The sequence below is a fragment of the Wyeomyia smithii genome, chromosome 2 (genome assembly GCF_029784165.1).
Source record: "Wyeomyia smithii strain HCP4-BCI-WySm-NY-G18 chromosome 2, ASM2978416v1, whole genome shotgun sequence".
In the NCBI taxonomy this organism is placed as follows: domain Eukaryota; kingdom Metazoa; phylum Arthropoda; class Insecta; order Diptera; family Culicidae; genus Wyeomyia; species Wyeomyia smithii.
Genome location: NC_073695.1, coordinates 102692103 through 102709893, shown reverse-complemented (window position 1 = coordinate 102709893; position 17791 = coordinate 102692103). Strand labels below are relative to the sequence as shown.

The 17791-nt window shown below is 35.6% G+C and overlaps 2 protein-coding genes and 1 long non-coding RNA gene across 5 annotated transcripts; 1 reads left to right on the top strand and 2 right to left on the bottom strand.

The window, feature by feature from the left end:
• Positions 1-4295: 4295 nt before the first annotated feature.
• On the bottom strand, positions 4296-8043 carry LOC129725701 (uncharacterized). 2 transcript variants are annotated; one of them, XR_008728148.1, is made up of 3 exons: positions 7923-8043; positions 7723-7825; positions 4296-4704 (listed from the first exon to the last, which is right to left on the bottom strand). It is a non-coding gene; the product is annotated as an uncharacterized LOC129725701 (long non-coding RNA). The 2 variants fall into 2 exon arrangements; XR_008728149.1 differs by lacking the exon at positions 4296-4704 and adding an exon at positions 4714-6556.
• Positions 8044-8228: 185 nt separating this feature from the next.
• On the bottom strand, positions 8229-9431 carry LOC129725698 (uncharacterized). The gene is made up of 3 exons (XM_055681786.1): positions 9278-9431; positions 8864-9218; positions 8229-8806 (listed from the first exon to the last, which is right to left on the bottom strand). Exons 1-3 carry the CDS (start codon positions 9339-9341, stop codon positions 8389-8391), a joined length of 837 nt encoding a protein of 278 aa, XP_055537761.1. The 5' UTR covers positions 9342-9431; the 3' UTR covers positions 8229-8388.
• Positions 9432-10957: 1526 nt separating this feature from the next.
• On the top strand, positions 10958-17744 carry LOC129724045 (armadillo repeat-containing protein 8-like). 2 transcript variants are annotated; one of them, XM_055678637.1, is made up of 10 exons: positions 10958-11094; positions 11532-11952; positions 12796-13265; positions 13322-13537; positions 13598-13669; positions 13731-13958; positions 14024-14206; positions 14265-14408; positions 14478-14635; positions 16685-17744. In XM_055678637.1, the coding sequence occupies exons 1-10, from the start codon at positions 11071-11073 to the stop codon at positions 16728-16730; spliced, it is 1962 nt and encodes a 653-aa protein (XP_055534612.1). In that variant the 5' UTR covers positions 10958-11070; the 3' UTR covers positions 16731-17744. The 2 variants fall into 2 exon arrangements, with proteins under 2 accessions (XP_055534612.1, XP_055534613.1); XM_055678638.1 differs by having other exon boundaries at positions 16668-16844.
• Positions 17745-17791: the final 47 nt, after the last annotated feature.

Sequence of the window (17791 nt, the reverse complement as noted above, 5' to 3'; positions counted from 1 at the left end):
TTACGTGAATTTATGTTGTTTTTGCGTGTTTGGTAATATTTTTTTAGAGTGTAGACATAGACATACAGACGTGCCTCTTCGAAGAAAAACTCTGAAAAATCTTCGTCCTTGTTCGAAACGTTACACTTAAACATTATGCCACCATGTGAGCTTACTGCCTACTAACTAAAAGCAAAACAAAGCCTTGGTGCTACAATCCGATTAGGAACTTGACCTTCTCATTTTATAATCATCTTTCTCATTTTTCTTTAAATATATAAAATGTATAAAATTTTCAATCGACTAGGGAAGTTTTGGATTAAAGCAAAGTCTTGGTGATACATTCCGGTTCGGAACTTAACCTTCTGTTACACATACATTACAGTCGACTGCTTAGTGTAGAGGACAATTGCGGGATTCTACTGACACTGGCTTTAATAGCGAATTTCTTTATTCCACTGTTTTCGGGCAAATCTGCCGAGGAATAAATAAACGACATCGCAATTTACGACGCAAATGAGAAAGAGATGCCAGATAATTGTTTACGAACTAAGCACGTGCGGTGGCGGGTTGAAGCTGACAAATTTTGCACCGCGCTTCGGGCAGCACGCCTGGTCAATACTGGGTCAAAATTGAGCGAATAAAAAAGGATTTTGACAGCAGCTAGGTTGCTACCAGGTCAAAACGAGGTGAGCTGGTGGAATAAAGAAATTCGCTATAACAGTCTTTCCAGAGCCGCGACTCGAACCTACGACTGTTAAGCCAGAATCCTACTTCTTAGAGTACCTGTAAATATATATAGAGTGACGACACTGTCAAAATTTTTGTATTTGTATTTGTGAGGTATAGAAGGGGGCCAAGGGCCGGGTCACTGGTGTTATGAGGCACCATTCATGCTATACCAGTGATAAGAGGATTGGCATCACAGCCTCAGTAACCAGCTGGTCAATTAAATTCTGTGTAAATAACTAGAATAACCCTGGGCAAGTTGCAAAAATACTGGCTTGTTAGGGTAGCATCTTGGCAAGACCCTTGAGTTATTACTAGTCAGTTAACTGCCGAAGGATAAGGAAAGGCAAGGATCTCTGAAGGTTAATAAGTGTGTGTAAATGTATGTGCATCTGTTTGTTTGTTGAGTTCACTATGCTGAAAAACAATGATGATAATAATAAAAATAATGATAATAACAATAATAATCGTAACAATTATAATAATAATAAAAAAAAACGGAACATAATAATAACAACATATGCTAATCAATAAACAAAAACAGACATGTTAAAATAATACTTAGCTTTGAAAACGAAGAACTGTGGTTCCTTGATCAAATTTCGCTGTGTTGGTGAATTCAATACATATCTAACCATCGAAACTCGAAATTTTATTATGAAACTCGGAATATAAAAAAAAAAATTAAAATATTAAAAAAAAAACGAAAAGGGAAAATGAAACAGAATGTATATATGAACGATGTAGTCGATAAAGAAACCACGTACACGTTTACTAAATAATACTACATACAACAATACAACTTTGCACATGGAACTAATAATGAAAAGTGGAGAATTTAATTTCACGCTCAACTACAGTCCATCCATAAATGCATAAAAGTCACACTGCCAGAAAAAAGTAAAAGCATTAATTCATTTTATCTAATAGGTAACGAAGTATCATGTGGGACTGTAATGCATTCATGGATATAGATAAGAAAAGAGCTTGCACTATGTAGTCTGGTCCACGTGTGAGAAAAATTCTTTAGTGTTAATTAATATTGTTAAGAAACTTTCTCACATAGGAGATTGCCGAAGTCAGAGTAGGAAAGACTACAACATAGGTATCTGACTCTCATCATCTCCCTTAGCTCCCATCCGCCACCCGGGAGCACGCGCCCTTAGGCTGTCAAAACTCTCTTACAATAGTATCTTAGGATTCCGGACACTGTCAAAATTGGAATAAAAATTATCTGTCAGTGTCATTCCAATTGAGCAAACAACCATTTGATCCATTCTCGCATCAGCCATCGGCCCAGTAACATCGGTTTCTTCAAGCTAAGTCTTGTATACGTTCGCGTCCGCGTGTTAGATGTTAGAAGTTTTCGAAAATTCTAGACGTTTCGGTTTATGGAGTGGTGAAGTATACGGGTGCAAGTTAATTTTTTTTCCGCGTTATAATCAGTGAATAAATAGTATATAGTTGTTTTTTTTCTCTTTGATTTTTGGATAGGTTTAGTTATTTTATATATATATATATATATATATATATATATATATATATATATATATATATATATATATATATATATATATATATATATATATATATATATATATATATATATATATATATATATATATATATATATATATATATATATATATATATATATATATATATATATATATATATATATATATATATATATATGTTTCATTATTAGTATAGAGTGTGAATAATAATTGAAGTTTATGGTAGAGGACGAAATAGACTTTCGGGGATTTGAGGAAGCTCCGTTATTAGGAGCGGAATCGCAATCTCAAATTGATATAACGAATAAACTAACTAACAGTGATAATGATGAATACGGCTTTTCAGACACAAAATATTGGGAAAAATTACACCAGAGAGTAGGTAGAAGTAAGAGGATGACGCAACAATCAGGTGAGTTGAGTGATTGTTAGGGGAAAGTAGGTAAAGACGGACACCCTAAGGTTAATTCTAAATAATTACTTAGGTATTGCTATTTAGATCGCAGTAGTCATACAAATCGAAACTTAAGGTCATTTGTTTTCATAATCATTACTGGTATTAGTGAACTTCCTCCAAGTTTTATGTGTTTTGGGTCTTCAAAAATAAGACTACAAATTGCTGTCTTTTGACATGGTTGGGAAAGACGGACACTTGGGGTGGTTAAGATGGACACTACGAAGGTAAAGGTGGACACTCACAAAAAAGATGAAGTACGTTAAGTATTCTTTTGATTTATGTGTTAAGTGATGGCCATACATTACTCTACGTTATTAGAGACCATCTATACATCACGTGAACAGTTTGAGAGGATGGGTTTCGATGAAGGCGAAAATTCTCCGCCTATATGGTCTGTTCTAACTGCTAAGTGATTAATATTTGCTGGTTGCACTCGCGGGTGTACTTTGTGAACATCTGTAGTACACAACAGATGCTACATGTGAAAATTCTTGGAAAATCCGTGAGTCCATCTTTCCCTACCTTAGTGTGTCCGTCTTGCCCTACCTGGTTGTAAATTTTTCAAACTATCGTAGCTCTTCATCGGAACATCGAAAATCTGCTGGATTTTCACTAGAAAACCGAGGAAAGACTAATTAATCACTTTACTATTGTAAACAAATGAAAACACGTAAGTTTCACGAGTTTTCCACTATTTTCCGTGGAATAAAAATTACATCAAATTGCGCGTTCAAGAAAATATTCTTTGTTTTACTCTCAAATTTGACAGTTTGCTTGCTGAAACCCAATAATGCAACTCAAAAGCATTAACACACTATAAAGAAGATATTCGCATCACTCAACTATCATGATACATTCTAGTTTGTGAAATATTAAAAGTGTCCATCTTACCCGCAGTGTCCGTCTTTACCTACTTTCCCCTACATGGAGGACGCCATTACAGAAAAAAATATGACGCAATACTCGAACACATTGAGTGATACGACTAACAAACAGACAAGTAGAGACAAACGAAAACAGGTACAGACAAGTACAGACAGGAATAAACCTTCATCTACCAACAACAAGAATACACAATCACCGAAAACCAAGAGACCAAAGACCGATGAATGGACTAAAAACACAACACATTCTGTTTTTTTCATTGAAAGACAAAACAATGAACAAGAAATTCTACATCCAATGGAATTGGCTAAAATCCTCATGAAAATTGGCATCAAAGACTACAAAGATTTAAAACCAGCAGGTCAAGGAAGATATCGAATTACTTTCAATCGTCCAAAAGATGCGGAATTATTGATTAACTCTAAACTATTAACAGAAGAATTCAAACACAAAGTTTATGTACCCAACATGCTCAAAGAATCAATCGGAGTTGTCCACAGAGTGCCAACCTCTCTAACAGAAAATTAAATTTTACAAAATATTAAAACCGACAACAACAGCAAAGTTACAAAAATAGAACGAATTAATAGGATGCTCAATAACATACTTACACCCACAAATACAATAAAAAATTTTATAGACGGGCAGAGATTACCGTAATTCATTTCTATATATGGAGTTTATGCTAAAGTCGATAATTATATTTTCCCGCTCAAAATCTGCACGAAATGTTGGAGATACGGTCACAAAATAAAAACATGCAAGAGTGCTACCAACCGCTGTGAAAACTGCTCATCAGAACACGACAATAAAGATTGTACGAACCCTACAAAATGTATCCATTGCCATGGTCCACATAAAATCACTGACAGACAATGCCCAGAACGTGTTAGACAAGACAAAATACGCTACTTAATGGCAGAAGAAAAACTGACATTACTAGAAGCCGCTACCCGCTTTCCAAGAAATAACTCTGTTCAGTACCGAATTAATTCAGCCAGAGACTTTCCGAGCCTACCAGTAGTAAATGAAAACAACACAGTTTCCGAAACTTATAAACCAGAAACTACCGATAACAATATAAACATTAAAACACAAACAACATACAATAAAAGTCTACTTACTCAACCGCCCAATCTGAAACAGTTCGAAATTGATAAAATTATTCAAACAGTTAAAAACGAACTTATTCAACAACTCAACCTGGACACGCTAATAAACAAAATCAAAGGAATACAAAACAGTATAATCAAACACGCAAATCAACATAAAAACAAAAAAAAATTCAATAGACTCGGATATACTCTTGATTAATATTAGCGATCAAATTAAAGCTATCATAGAACCGGAAGTCCAAATAATCCCGACCACCTCCAAAAACACTAAACTAATATGAACAAGTACAGGACACTAAAATTCATACAACAAAACATAACCAGCCTCAGACCATCTGATACACGAAAAATGCTCAATCACTTCCTTAATACCAACCAAATAGACATTGCACTCTTACAGGAAATATGGATTAAATCCAACGAACACTATAGCTTCCCTGGATACAAATTTCAAAAATCTCTTCGACCAACTGGATACGGTGGAGTCGGAATACTAGTAAAAAATGGAATTAAATTTGACGATTCCGTGCTCCCAAAATTAAGCCCATTAGAAACAATAGCAATCAAGACCCTAAATACGGAGAAAGAACTATTGATTATATCTATTTACATACCACCTTCCCCTATTAGAAATCAAGACATCAAAGAACCATTAATTAAATTATTAGAGATTATAGAAAAATCCAACTTACCAACCGTTTTGGCCGGAGACTTCAATGCACACAATTTAATCTGGAACCCATCTCATTCTAATTGTCCCAGAGGATAACTGATTGAAAAACTTATAGAGAACACAGAATTTGTAATCATGAATGACGGTTGTCCAACACTTATCAAAGCGCCTAACACAATTCCGTCAGCAATTGATCTTACTCTCATATCAAAAGATATATCTCACAAAGTAGACTGGAAAGTAATCAACGAGGAAATATGTAGCAACCATAAACTAATATAATTTGAAACACGTACTATATGTTTAAATAAAACAAAAGCAATAGAAAAAATAAATGAAATCCCACCACACATAATAAGAACACAACATGACATACTACCACTCTTAACAAATACCTCACTGCTTACTTTAGAAACCAAACAGTTGAAAACTACCTGCAATTCAGAAAATCTAGAGCAAAGCTTAAACAAATGATCCGTAAACAATCTAGAATCAGCTGGAATAAACTTGTTGACACAATAAATCCGGAAATGGATCAGAAACAACTTTGGAATACCGTTGAAAGAATCAGCGGAGGCTTTCCGTCAAAAAACAATTTATTATTACTGAACGATGACCAGATGGCTAACGAGTTCATTGACAATAACTTCCCTCAAAATATTAACCTAATTCAATTTAGACCGACTGAAACAACACAAACAATTGAAATTACATTTGAAGAAATCCATAAACTAATACATTCAAAGAAAGATCACTCTTCACCAGGAATAGACGGTATATCCTTTTATATTCTCAAAAATATAAATACTAATCTAACTATAAAAATTGTTGAAATTATTAACACTGTAGTAAACAATGGATCAATTCCAGACTATTGGAGAAACATCAAACTTATACCTACATTAAAACCAGCAAAAACCCCAACCTAACAACATTTTACCGACCATTATCCATGCTTTGTGTCATACTGAAACTAATAAACTTTGCAGTAAAATGTAGATTATCAGACTATTTAGAAAGAACAAAGCTCATTCCTATATACTCATTTGGTTTTAGAAAGAAGATCTCCTCCATTAATTGTGTCAATACACTTATTTCACATGTTCATCACTCCAAAAGAGAAGGCGAAGTAATTGTTGCAACATTTCTTGACTTATCGAAGGCCTTTGACAATGTTGATTTAAACATACTGTTACAAAATCTAAAAGAAAACAATATACCATCTGTAATAGTCAACTGGATATACTATTACCTAAAACAACGAAACATAATTCTCGAAATGAATAACGGAACAACAATCACTAGATCAACCAACAAAGGTTTACCTCAAGGCTGTCCACTCTCCCCCATCTTATTCAATTTGTATACTAAAAACATTCATTCATTAACCAACGGTAAAAGAATACTCATACAGTTTGCAGACGATTTAACAGTTTTAATTAAGAGTACAAATTTACAACTAGCCTATCAAGAAATGAATTGCTTTTTGTCACAAATAGACAGTTATTTTCAATTATTAAAAATGGCAATTAATTCAGATAAATGTGCAACAATGGTCTTCACTAATAAATTTCAACCCACTACCAACATCTCAATTAAAAACCACCTAATCGAAAATAAGCCATACCATAAATTTCTTGGAGTAAACATAGACTATAAATTAAACTACAACAAACATATTGAAACAAGTTGGTAAATGCAAAAGTAAAATTAACATACTTAAAATGCTAGGCAAAAAGAAGAATGGAGTACATCCAAAAACTATGATGAAAATATCAAAATCTATTATACAACCCCACTTAGATTATGGACTGACGGTTATTACAGCTACCTCTAAATCGACCTTTGCTAAACTAGAAACGGTACAACACTTATATATAAGGATCGCAATGAGGTACTTGAAATCAACCCCAAACCACGTTATACTAGCTGAATCAGGTGAACTACCTCTAAAAGATAGAGCTGAATATCTGGCTTTCAAAGAAATTGTGAAAGCCTTCTTTCACCAGAATACGCCCATAATTGACATACTACACGAAATTCTACTTTGCGAAGAAATACCAAAGCACACCTCTTTTGTTGAAAGAATCACTAACTTGAATATATAAATATTAAATATATATATTAAATTAAATATTAAATTAATAGGCAATGACAGGGCTGATTATGCAGCCAAAAAAGGAACAACCAGACAAACAATAGACAAATTTCCAGTAACTAAAGACGACACAACACTGACTTTAAAAAATGAATTATATTGCATATGGAACCAAAGATACAAAAATATCTCTGAGGAAAAGGGAATTTACCACTATACAATAATGAAAGACATTAAACGGAAACCATGGTTCTACCAAATTAACTTACCCACAAATTACATAATCACGTTATCAAGGTTACGAACAGGACATACAGCCACTAAAGACCGACTTTTTAAATGGAAACTGACACCAAATGACCAATGCGATCTCTGTAATGTAACGGAAAACGTTATTCACATTCTATACCACTGCCGTAAATGCAATATTGTTAGGAAAAAATATCCAATAATTGATAAAAATAAAGACCTAATTACAGTACTATCCAATAACCAAGAAGACGAGATCAAACAACTAGCCGAATTCATCAACGAGATTAAAGTTTGCATATAAATAAAGAATAGATTTGACACTCCAACTACTTCGCCACCCGCTACTGAAATAAAAGAATTTTCATCACCTGTCGAATCTGTCGAATATATACAGTGACTCAAAGTTGTCACAACAAGACTTGGCTGATATGGACTGAACGGTCTGCGCCACACAGCGAGAAAGAAAAAGAAAAAAAAACCATTTGATCATTGCTAATCAAATTAAAATTAAATAAAATGAGGCTTTGCTACGTTATATTGCACGTATATTTTACAATATCTGTTTAAATTTGTGATTACAGTAATGAATTCAAAATTCACCTCATATTGTAATAGAATAAATGTTCGTCCAAATATTTTTACCTTTTGTTACTTTTGATAAAGTAGTGCGTATCAATTTTCTGTTAGTCTCTTCGACGATGTTTCGGGCAAATAACCTCATCCTCAATGGTTGAGACAACTTGTGCCGGCTCTAGTAATAGTTCCTCGTATTGGCCATCCCTCGAAAGTTGTTCTGGACCTTTCAGAGCATACTGTCTGATAAAAGCTTCCACTATTTCGCGCTGTAAAACTGAAAATTCCAGCAATGTGTTCCACGTTACAATGGCAAAGGGACGATCTTTGGAGGGAAGATCCGAGGGTGTAATAATATGCCGGTAAAGGCAACCCTTTACGATTTGCTTCAATTCTTCTATCTGATGTTTGTTGGCACAAGGGTGGAACAGAGCTATTGCAGCTCCATGCTCACTGTTATGCAGCCATCGCTGTGGCGGCACATATTTGTATTCGCCATACCGTGCCCACAACGGACGGTGAGTTCCACTGAAAAAAGCTAGTTTTAATTTATTCATTTTTTTTTACAGTAGCATGTCAACTCACTAAGTAGGAATACCATTGTCATATTCAATGCTTTCATTCATACATCTGTGAATAGCCACGTAAGCTTTAGGAACGTCGAAAAGTGTAATCAGCGGTTCCATATTGTAATCCCCGCGGTAATCCCGTTTGTTATCCAAACATAGGTATACTGTGGAGTGACTTATGTTGTACGGATCAAAGTCAATCTTTAAATTGGTTTTGGCATCATCGCATTCCGCATTCTGAACACCCATAGCAATTCGACCAAAATGATCATTTCGGACTGACTCTATCTTGTTGGAAAATCCCGTGGTAACGACAGTCGTGGCTCTTGTGATATCTGCAGGAGGCTCTGGAAACCAGTTGTTTTTCCATTCTGTAACAAAGACACGCCTTGTACTAAGGATTATGTTAGGATGTGTACATCAATGAAACCTTTATCTGTGAAGTTTGCTGTTACAACAGCTAACAAGTAACAGTACAAAAAGGAGCATAGCATTATTTAGTTTTAAACTCGAAAGTATACTATTTCAACTAATGTTTTGCGCGTTCAGTGTAGTAAGGAATTTTTGGTTGTTTACATATTCTAGGGTTGTACACGTTTTATATTTCGCTGCTTGAAAATATCGATATTTAGCCAATACGATTTTTACATTTTCTCATCCGACTTGTCGTTATCGAATCCTGATCGATACTTGTGTTGGCAACACGCCTATAGACCTTACTATCTGCGCTAGTATTAGTGGTCGATTTCACTAATCAAGTTTAATTTTGGTTGCAAATAATCAACACGCTGGTAGTTACAAAAAATTTCCTCCTGCCCTGAGCTTTTATTCAAGTTGTAAGCCGATTTTTAGTTTTATTTCATTTGGTTTTCCACTAAAACAAAGTTTGTTAAAACAGATAACACTAATGAACTAGGATTCATAAGTGCAATATTTTTCGAAATTGAATATCAGCTGATTTTTTGGTTGGAAAAAAATCGATTTTATTAGGATACAGACTAAGCCTGTATTGGTGAGATCTGGCGTAGAAAGCTCTAATAATAAAACTGGTGTGAGTAACATATGAAAGTTCTCTCCAGGGTAATTGTAATTAGGCGATATTGTTAGGATGGACAGAGGCTCGTTCTAGTAGAGCAGTAAGCTTGAAACGGAAATGTAAAAAAACTTACACATAAGCACTGATATGAATGATAAGCGTATCACTTACTTCAATAGTGTTACTGCTAATAATATGAAGTGCGGAGTACAGAAAACACCTGGGCAATATCACAATACACTTAAGTCGCTTTTTACGCGTTTTTTCTACGCGTTTTTTTTACGCGGATTCCGGAATTTACGCGTTTTTTTTACGCGGATTCCGAAATTTACGCGGCATGTATCCCCCGCGTAAAAAGCGACTTAAGTGTAGATCTAAGCTAGGGTTCTAGGGTTAAATAAAAGCACATGCAAATCGAGCTGGATTTGAGTGAAACAAACCAGGACGAGAGCAACTATTACAGCATAGTGCAACGATCAATGCAACGAAAAATTCATGTTTTTTTCAATGGTAACAATACCCTTTCTAACAAGTGTAGCGAACAGTAAAGCTTATTGACTTTACCCCGTTGGTTCAGCGTTTGAGGCGTTTTTCATGCTTCAGACTCTGCACCACTTTATGCACTCTGGTAAGCATGAAATAGCATGTTGAATTTCCAGCGCTGAGCAATTTCACCGTTCATATAAGTTTTTGTTACGGGAGTCACTTCACGGTGAAATATATTTTTCACTCACGCTCACTTCACTTTTTGAACCTATTTCCGATTCCACCTAAAGTGGGGTGACAAAAATTAGCACCGTGAAGTGAGATTTACAGTGATATGAAAATAATTATAGGGCATGTGATATAAGTTTCCCTGCTCAAAAATTTTTAAGTCCCAGAAAGTTATTTTTTTCCGATTTTTTTGTTTTCGAGACAACACCAGATCTCGACGTTCGGTAAGATGAGTTAATATTACACAATTTTTAGGGTTTTTTTCCTGTGTAGCATTATGAAAGATTTCATTGCATCCCTGCGCGTTTCACTTGATACTTGAAGCCGTCACTTGTCAAAAATGCCATCAGAAATGTGAAAAAATAAATTTCGTGTGTTTAGAATCTGCGACGTTCCGTCAATTTTAGCTAATAAATCGGAATATATTGCATCGTTTTCAGCCGAAATTAAGTGAAAAGTGTGCTTGATAGGTCATGGAACCGTTTGCATGTTTTATGGTGAGTGATCGAATGCGACTTGGTACAGAAAAACGTGTTTTTCTACTTCGCGATTTGCAGTATTCTGCTTCATACAGCCTGGTCGGCAGGAAAATTGTCAATCTCATTCACACATACACGTTTCGAATGAGAGTTTTGATTCACTCGATATTGACACATGCATACATACATGTGGTATATAACAAGTACGCATTGATGCATTCCGGCTTTTTCGTTGCGGTGTTTTGCCTCTCTCTATCACATACATATGAATGCGGGTGCATGAGCGAAAAACAGTTATTCGGAGACAGGCGGTGTCTGCTCTGAAGCCGGTGTTTTTTGTTTGGTCACGTATCACAGTCAAAGCTGTTGAACTCCGCGAAGTCATGTCTATTGTAACCTACATTATTGCGTAATATTTTCAATAGCTAATACTTCTTTTTTGTCTTTTATCAAAGGATGTGGAGAACTCTCGGTCTTATATTGATGAGTTATACTCCGACGATACATACAAGTGCCAGGAAGCCATAGTTTGCCTGAAGAATGCTGTAATAGGGTCGAATAAGAAAAAAGGCTCTGTAATTTCGCAGGGCATCGTTCCCAGATTGATAGCGTTACTTCGGGAGGAAACGAAAGCACCTAGTCTACGCTTGGATGCGGCAATCGTAATCGGTTCGCTAGCAAAAGGAACAGAATCGCAAGTGCATTCTTTAATTTACTATGAGACCGTGCAAGTGTTGCTAGGAATTGTGGTGAACCCAAACACGGAACGACGATTGATGGAGACCTGTTTAGGGGCATTAAAAACTATCTTGCAATACCCGTTTGCACCAATCGAACTTTTGCACTCCAACATTGGTAATCTGGTGCGATTAATTCGTAAGTAGGTTTTGGAAACTGATTATTTGTATTGCAAGCATTTAGTGCTATAATTTTTAAGGGTTGCGTAATGTTTCATAACACCGCGTAATATTTTGATACAAATTCGAAACCAACTAAAAATTTGTAAATAAAAATCACATGCTTAAATTAGCATGTGATATATTTAAGATGACGAAAACATCATTTTAAAAAAGCACATAAGGTTATCTTAATTACCTATATAATTTCAAGCTACCAGTTCGGGTATTTTACTGTGTTTTGCTAATGTTGAATCGTGACGCTATTAGTTACGTTTGTTGTATTGTAAGCAATGAGTATCATGTTGCGAAATACTAATGACATACTAAAGCGCAACGTGTCGCGAAGCGGAAAGCGCCACTAACGCGTCTGATCTACTGCTTTGTCCGTCTATGTAGAACGCTCAAACCAGCCATAGTGGAAGCGCAACGACGCGTAGGAGCGGTGAAACAGAACGAAAAGTGTTTTGACGCGCGTATATGCAGGTCCGTGAAAAAACGTAGATTGAAACAGTTCCGGTTGAATGGGTGTACAGCAAAATGTCTTTGTTTATTAAAAACGTAAATTACCGTACTAGAAGGTTTACTAAAGCTCCAGTATGTCATAAAAAGCCTTTCCCGAAGCTTCTGCTTATTCCACTTCCCAAACGCGCAACGCGTCAGTATGTCATTAGTCTTAACCAACAACAACTAACGAACATGTTCATAAAGGTTCATGGTATCATCGGCCCACGAAAAAGTCTAAAAATCAAATTAAGCTCCTGCTAAAAAATAAAATTGAACTGAAAAGTTTATCTATTAAAGTTATTTCTCAAATTCCCAGATCTTGCGTCTCCGGATAGTTCGATACAATGTCAGGTGTATGTGGCGAACATTTTCGTACCACTTTGTCACTCGTCGCATCAGCAGAAGAACCTTTGCCAGGCCAACGTGATTCCGTTTCTTGCGCGACTAATGATAAGCCAGTTGACCATCCTACAAGTACCTGCTCTCAAGTGTCTCGCTGCAATGTGCTTCACCAACAAGTACGTGTCCGATATTGTATGTCTGACCTTTCATGAGAATCGATCAATATTGGATATCCTGACGGAATTATTATCGCGAACGAGGGACGTTCAAATTCAGTTATCAGCAAGTCGTTGCCTAACCTATCTGCACCGTTCCGGATCATTACGAGCCGATGACTATAGAATTGTATATAAAACATTACCAAGTTTGGCACGACTATGTTCGGAAGATTTTGACGAGGATACCAGAGCAACAGCTGCTGAAACATTGGCATATTTAGCAGAAGTAAGAATTCACATGTTATGACGTACGCTGTTACAGTTTGAAACTATTGTTTACAGATTGATTCAGAATTGCAAAGGTTAGCAGCTATAAGCAATCATTTGATTTGTTCACTGGCTAGTCTAATCCGATGTCCATCGCCATTATCGCGACAGGGTGCTTTCCGTTGCTTTGCATCACTTGCCGCCAATGACGAAGATATTCGCAAAAGGATTATTGAAATGGACGGTTTAATGGAGGAAGTGTTGAATGGTCTGAAAGACACATGTCCAGAGGTAACTTTGCATGTTGATTCAAACTTTTCCTCGTTTCTAAATAATTTTTCCATGTTGAAGGTGCGACTTTCGGCAGTCCGTTGTTTACATTCATTGTCACGGTCAGTGCAATTGCTGAGAACGACTTTCCAAGTGAGTTTCTTTTGTTTATTATTTCCTTGACTTATTTATTCAAACAACATATTCTTTTTAGGATCACTCAGTGTGGCGTCCGTTAATGGATTTATTGGTTGGCGAGCCTTCGCTGGAGCTTTTAACTGTAGTTACGTCAACTATCTGTAATTTGTTATTGGAATTCTCACCTGCAAAGGAGCCAATGCTTGAATCGGGTGCTGTGGAGATGCTTTGCGAGTTGACGAAGCATAGCGACCCGGCACTACGTTTGAACGGCAGTTGGGCACTTATGAATATGGCCTTCCAGGTAGACTGGAAATTGCTGGTACATCTGGCACAAGTTATAATGTATTTTCCCCTTTTAATTTAAAGGCTGAACAGCACGTCAAATCAAAAATAATCAATACATTAGGTACTGATAGGATATTCCAGTTACTAGGAGATTCTGATGAACGAGTGATAATGAAAACTTTAGGACTGCTGAGGAATCTGCTGAGCAATACCTTGCACATCGAAATTATTATGTCAGAACATGCATCTGAGGTTTTACGAGCGGTAAACGAGTTTTGAAGTTATGCTGATGAAATTATTATTACATACTTTTTGGCTACAGGTTAATCTCGTGCTCGATGGACCGCATCCACCCGAAGTAAAAGAGCAAGCTTTAATAATAATAAGCAATATTACAGCTGGAGCTCGAGAAAAAGATTATGTACTGGAAGACGAGAATATCCTCAAGAAAATAAGAGAGTTTCTAGTCAGTTCATGTTTTCGATTGTCGGTTGAAATGTTTTGCAATAGTATTTTTTTTGTTCTGTTTTTTAAGGTCGTGTCTGACAATAAACTTCAGATGGGCGCTGTGTTTGTAGTACGTAATCTTATGGATAAAAGCGATAGGCAGAAGACATTGCGAGAATCGGGTATTTTGGAAAACCTGGAACAGCTTCTTCACATGACACCTCGAGATTCTCAGTTTTATGAAGAGTAAGTATAAATATCCCGATTTGTCATGATAGCTTGTCTGCACAACCTGGACAAGCAACCAAAAGTCGACAAACAACCGACTATCATTCGGTAATATTAACTCTTCATTTGGAGAGTAACAAATTGTACTAGATTTTGTCCCAAAGGAAACTAAACAGGAAGATGTCCTCGGTCCTATACGTGCTAAATTTGGTGTCAATGCTTTAAAAAGTAATACTGATGTTTACATCTAGCAGCGTGCGCTACATTGCAAAAATATCACTAAGACTTCATCGATTCCGCATCGATAATTTATTCATTTGTAACAAAGACTAAATTCATAGGATAGAAAACTACACGAAACTGAATAAAATATGGCTGAAAGATAGAAAAGATTGAAAAAAGAATGAAAAGCTGGCAATTGAAAAATAAAAGCACACATAATTAGTACTGTCCCATTTTCTAACGTGTTTGCCCGAATAAAATGCAGACGAAAAGACGTTTTGTGTGAAACTATTTTTGTAAGAAGATTGAGGACTTTTATTGATTTATAGTTTTCTTGTTTTTGCTTCCTATAAACCATTTTCCATTGACTTGATTTAAAAAACCTTGTCCGTACTTGCAAGAGGAGTTAAAAGAAAAGTGTTTTAGGTAAAGTTTTTTGTGTCAAAATTATCTACAACTTTGCTGAAGACACCATTTCTTTAAAGCGCAATGCTGAAAAGTTGCATTTTGCAGGCAGCGGAATTCCGAACACTTATTGTCACTTTTTTAAATACTAAATATTTTGTGAAGATAGTACGTAAAGAAAATAAGTAATTAGAGAATAAATGAAAAAAGTTCTGGATTTTGAACTCTCGTACCGCTTGGTCGGACTGAACTAAACTGAAGCTAATGGAAAATGTATGATTAACCTAGGGAAACTGGTAGATAACTTTTTACTTGTAAAAGACCACCACCTTCTTAGAAGTTTTCTGTCCTTAATTGAGATCTCTTTTGCTAATTACTTGCGTTATGCTCTAAAAAGTTTTGAAACAGGAGGGTCGTATAGGGTGATTTCGATGAATGTAATGAATCAGGGAAAAGGGATAATATAAGGGATTTCAAGCAGCGCTAGTATTTAAATATCCTACTGGTAAAATACTTAGCTCTATTGACGTGCAATGGGAGATACCTGATATTTGTTGTTGTGCGATTGGAGATCCCAAAATAAAGTTGGCTGGCCTTATTTGATCATTTTAGTTTTGTTGGTCAAAATATGACATGTTGACATGAAACCAAAATTCGAAATTTTGTTACCTAGTATACGAAACTTTAATTGTATTTTTTTCGTATCACTTAAAACGATACTGTATAAAAAATATCCTTGTTAGACTAAATAGTGTTCAAGAATATTATGAGTTGTAGAAACGATGGCGAATTTATAGTATCATCACAGGTATCATGGTTATTCGATTTATTAATTTTAAATAAACACCCGTAACATTGGATATGAAAGTTGCATCTTGAGAAATTTCCCAAAGCAACAATTAAAAATTAAAATCCTTAACAAATTTAATTTATTATTGCTTATTTACTAATCAACCATGAAAACTTTTCATTCTAACCTACACCCCAATTTTTATTCAGTGAGCAATTTAACAAAGCGACGTACATATTTCCAAAGTTCCACAAAAAATAAAGTTACAATATATATCGTCGGTTGCTACCGTGAGGCGCCCTAATTCCGTGCGGCTCCTTATCCCGTGCACTCCGTATCAAAATGTAAAAAAAATATCAAATATAAGAAGATTTTCCAAAAAATATGTTTGAAGTTGGTTTAATATATACAGAAAAACACTTTAAAACTTTTTAAAATTTATACATATTTTTTTCACATTTTAATACGAAGTGCACAGGATAAGGAGCCGAATGGAATTAGGGCACCTCACGGTAACATACATTGTTACTTTTTGAGACACAGTAATATGTTTCATCCTGAGTGAACTGAAACATCAATCGATGGTAACTGAAATAAATAAATTCCGTTTGTTTCTGCTTTTTCTCCCAATGGATTGCTACACTACACAGCATACGGCAGGAGATTTTAAGGTTTGACTTCTCGGACGAACACTGAACTTCTTCTATTGTGTTAGGTCACACACACAGCTACCACCCCACCATTACCAGCGTCGTATGGATCCCTTGTTAATCATTAAACGTGTGGTTAAATGTATCTTCCTATATAGCTGCCATTCCAGTCACGTGGTATCTGTCACGACACTTGGTGTATACCTTACGATATGACGGCTTCATTTAGTGAAAAAATAAGCCTAGGAAAAAAATCGGAGGAAAATGCTGTATCTCTTCGAAATGACCAGGGTTAGTCGATTAGGTACCGATTGGCAGCAACATTTGTTAAGTTTATTCTAATTTTATTATTTATTTAGTATTTGAGAGTAATGACCAAATGCAACTGGACGAGAGCGATATCAGATAAAATGCTGTTGAAAGTTTTTGTTTTTTTTTGATAAAATATCGTAAATAAATTTGGTCACTGAGTTCTAATCAAATCGTACTCTCTCGTTGTCAGTGCGAGTGCGTGTGCGAAAACCATTCTATGTGTACATAAAACATTCACCAATTGTATATATTTCATAAAATCGATGTATTTTATAAACCCAGACTGGCCAAGCAAATATAAGAGTTTTTGATACAAAAACAAAGTACTGAATTAAGTGTGAATGAGAAGTGCATGGTCATTTCTGAGAGTTTCGCATACAGAAATAAGAAATTATTCACTTGATATGCAAACTCTTCCAATACTATTAAAAGTATGGCGTTGAAAGGCATTTAATAGGAGAAGTGTTCTTTTTTCAGCGGAGCAGACTGTGAGAATGCCAAAATCGTTTAGGTTAACGAAACGATAACTATTTCAATGTGCTCTGGCTTGAGGGGATTCCAAAATCACTAGATCACCCTTAACCTGTAGAAAAGGCTAGGACCGAATTGTGTATATATTTAAAATTGTTAATTTTTTAGTTGACAAAGCTAAGTAAACATTTCTCGCGCAAAATTCTTGAGATACTGCTTCACAGCAATGCAAACTACTTTATAACCAGGGAGATCTGAAATAAACCCAGTGATCGAATTATTGTAGAAATCGCTTTTTTGATGACGGCCGATTGTTACCCAATA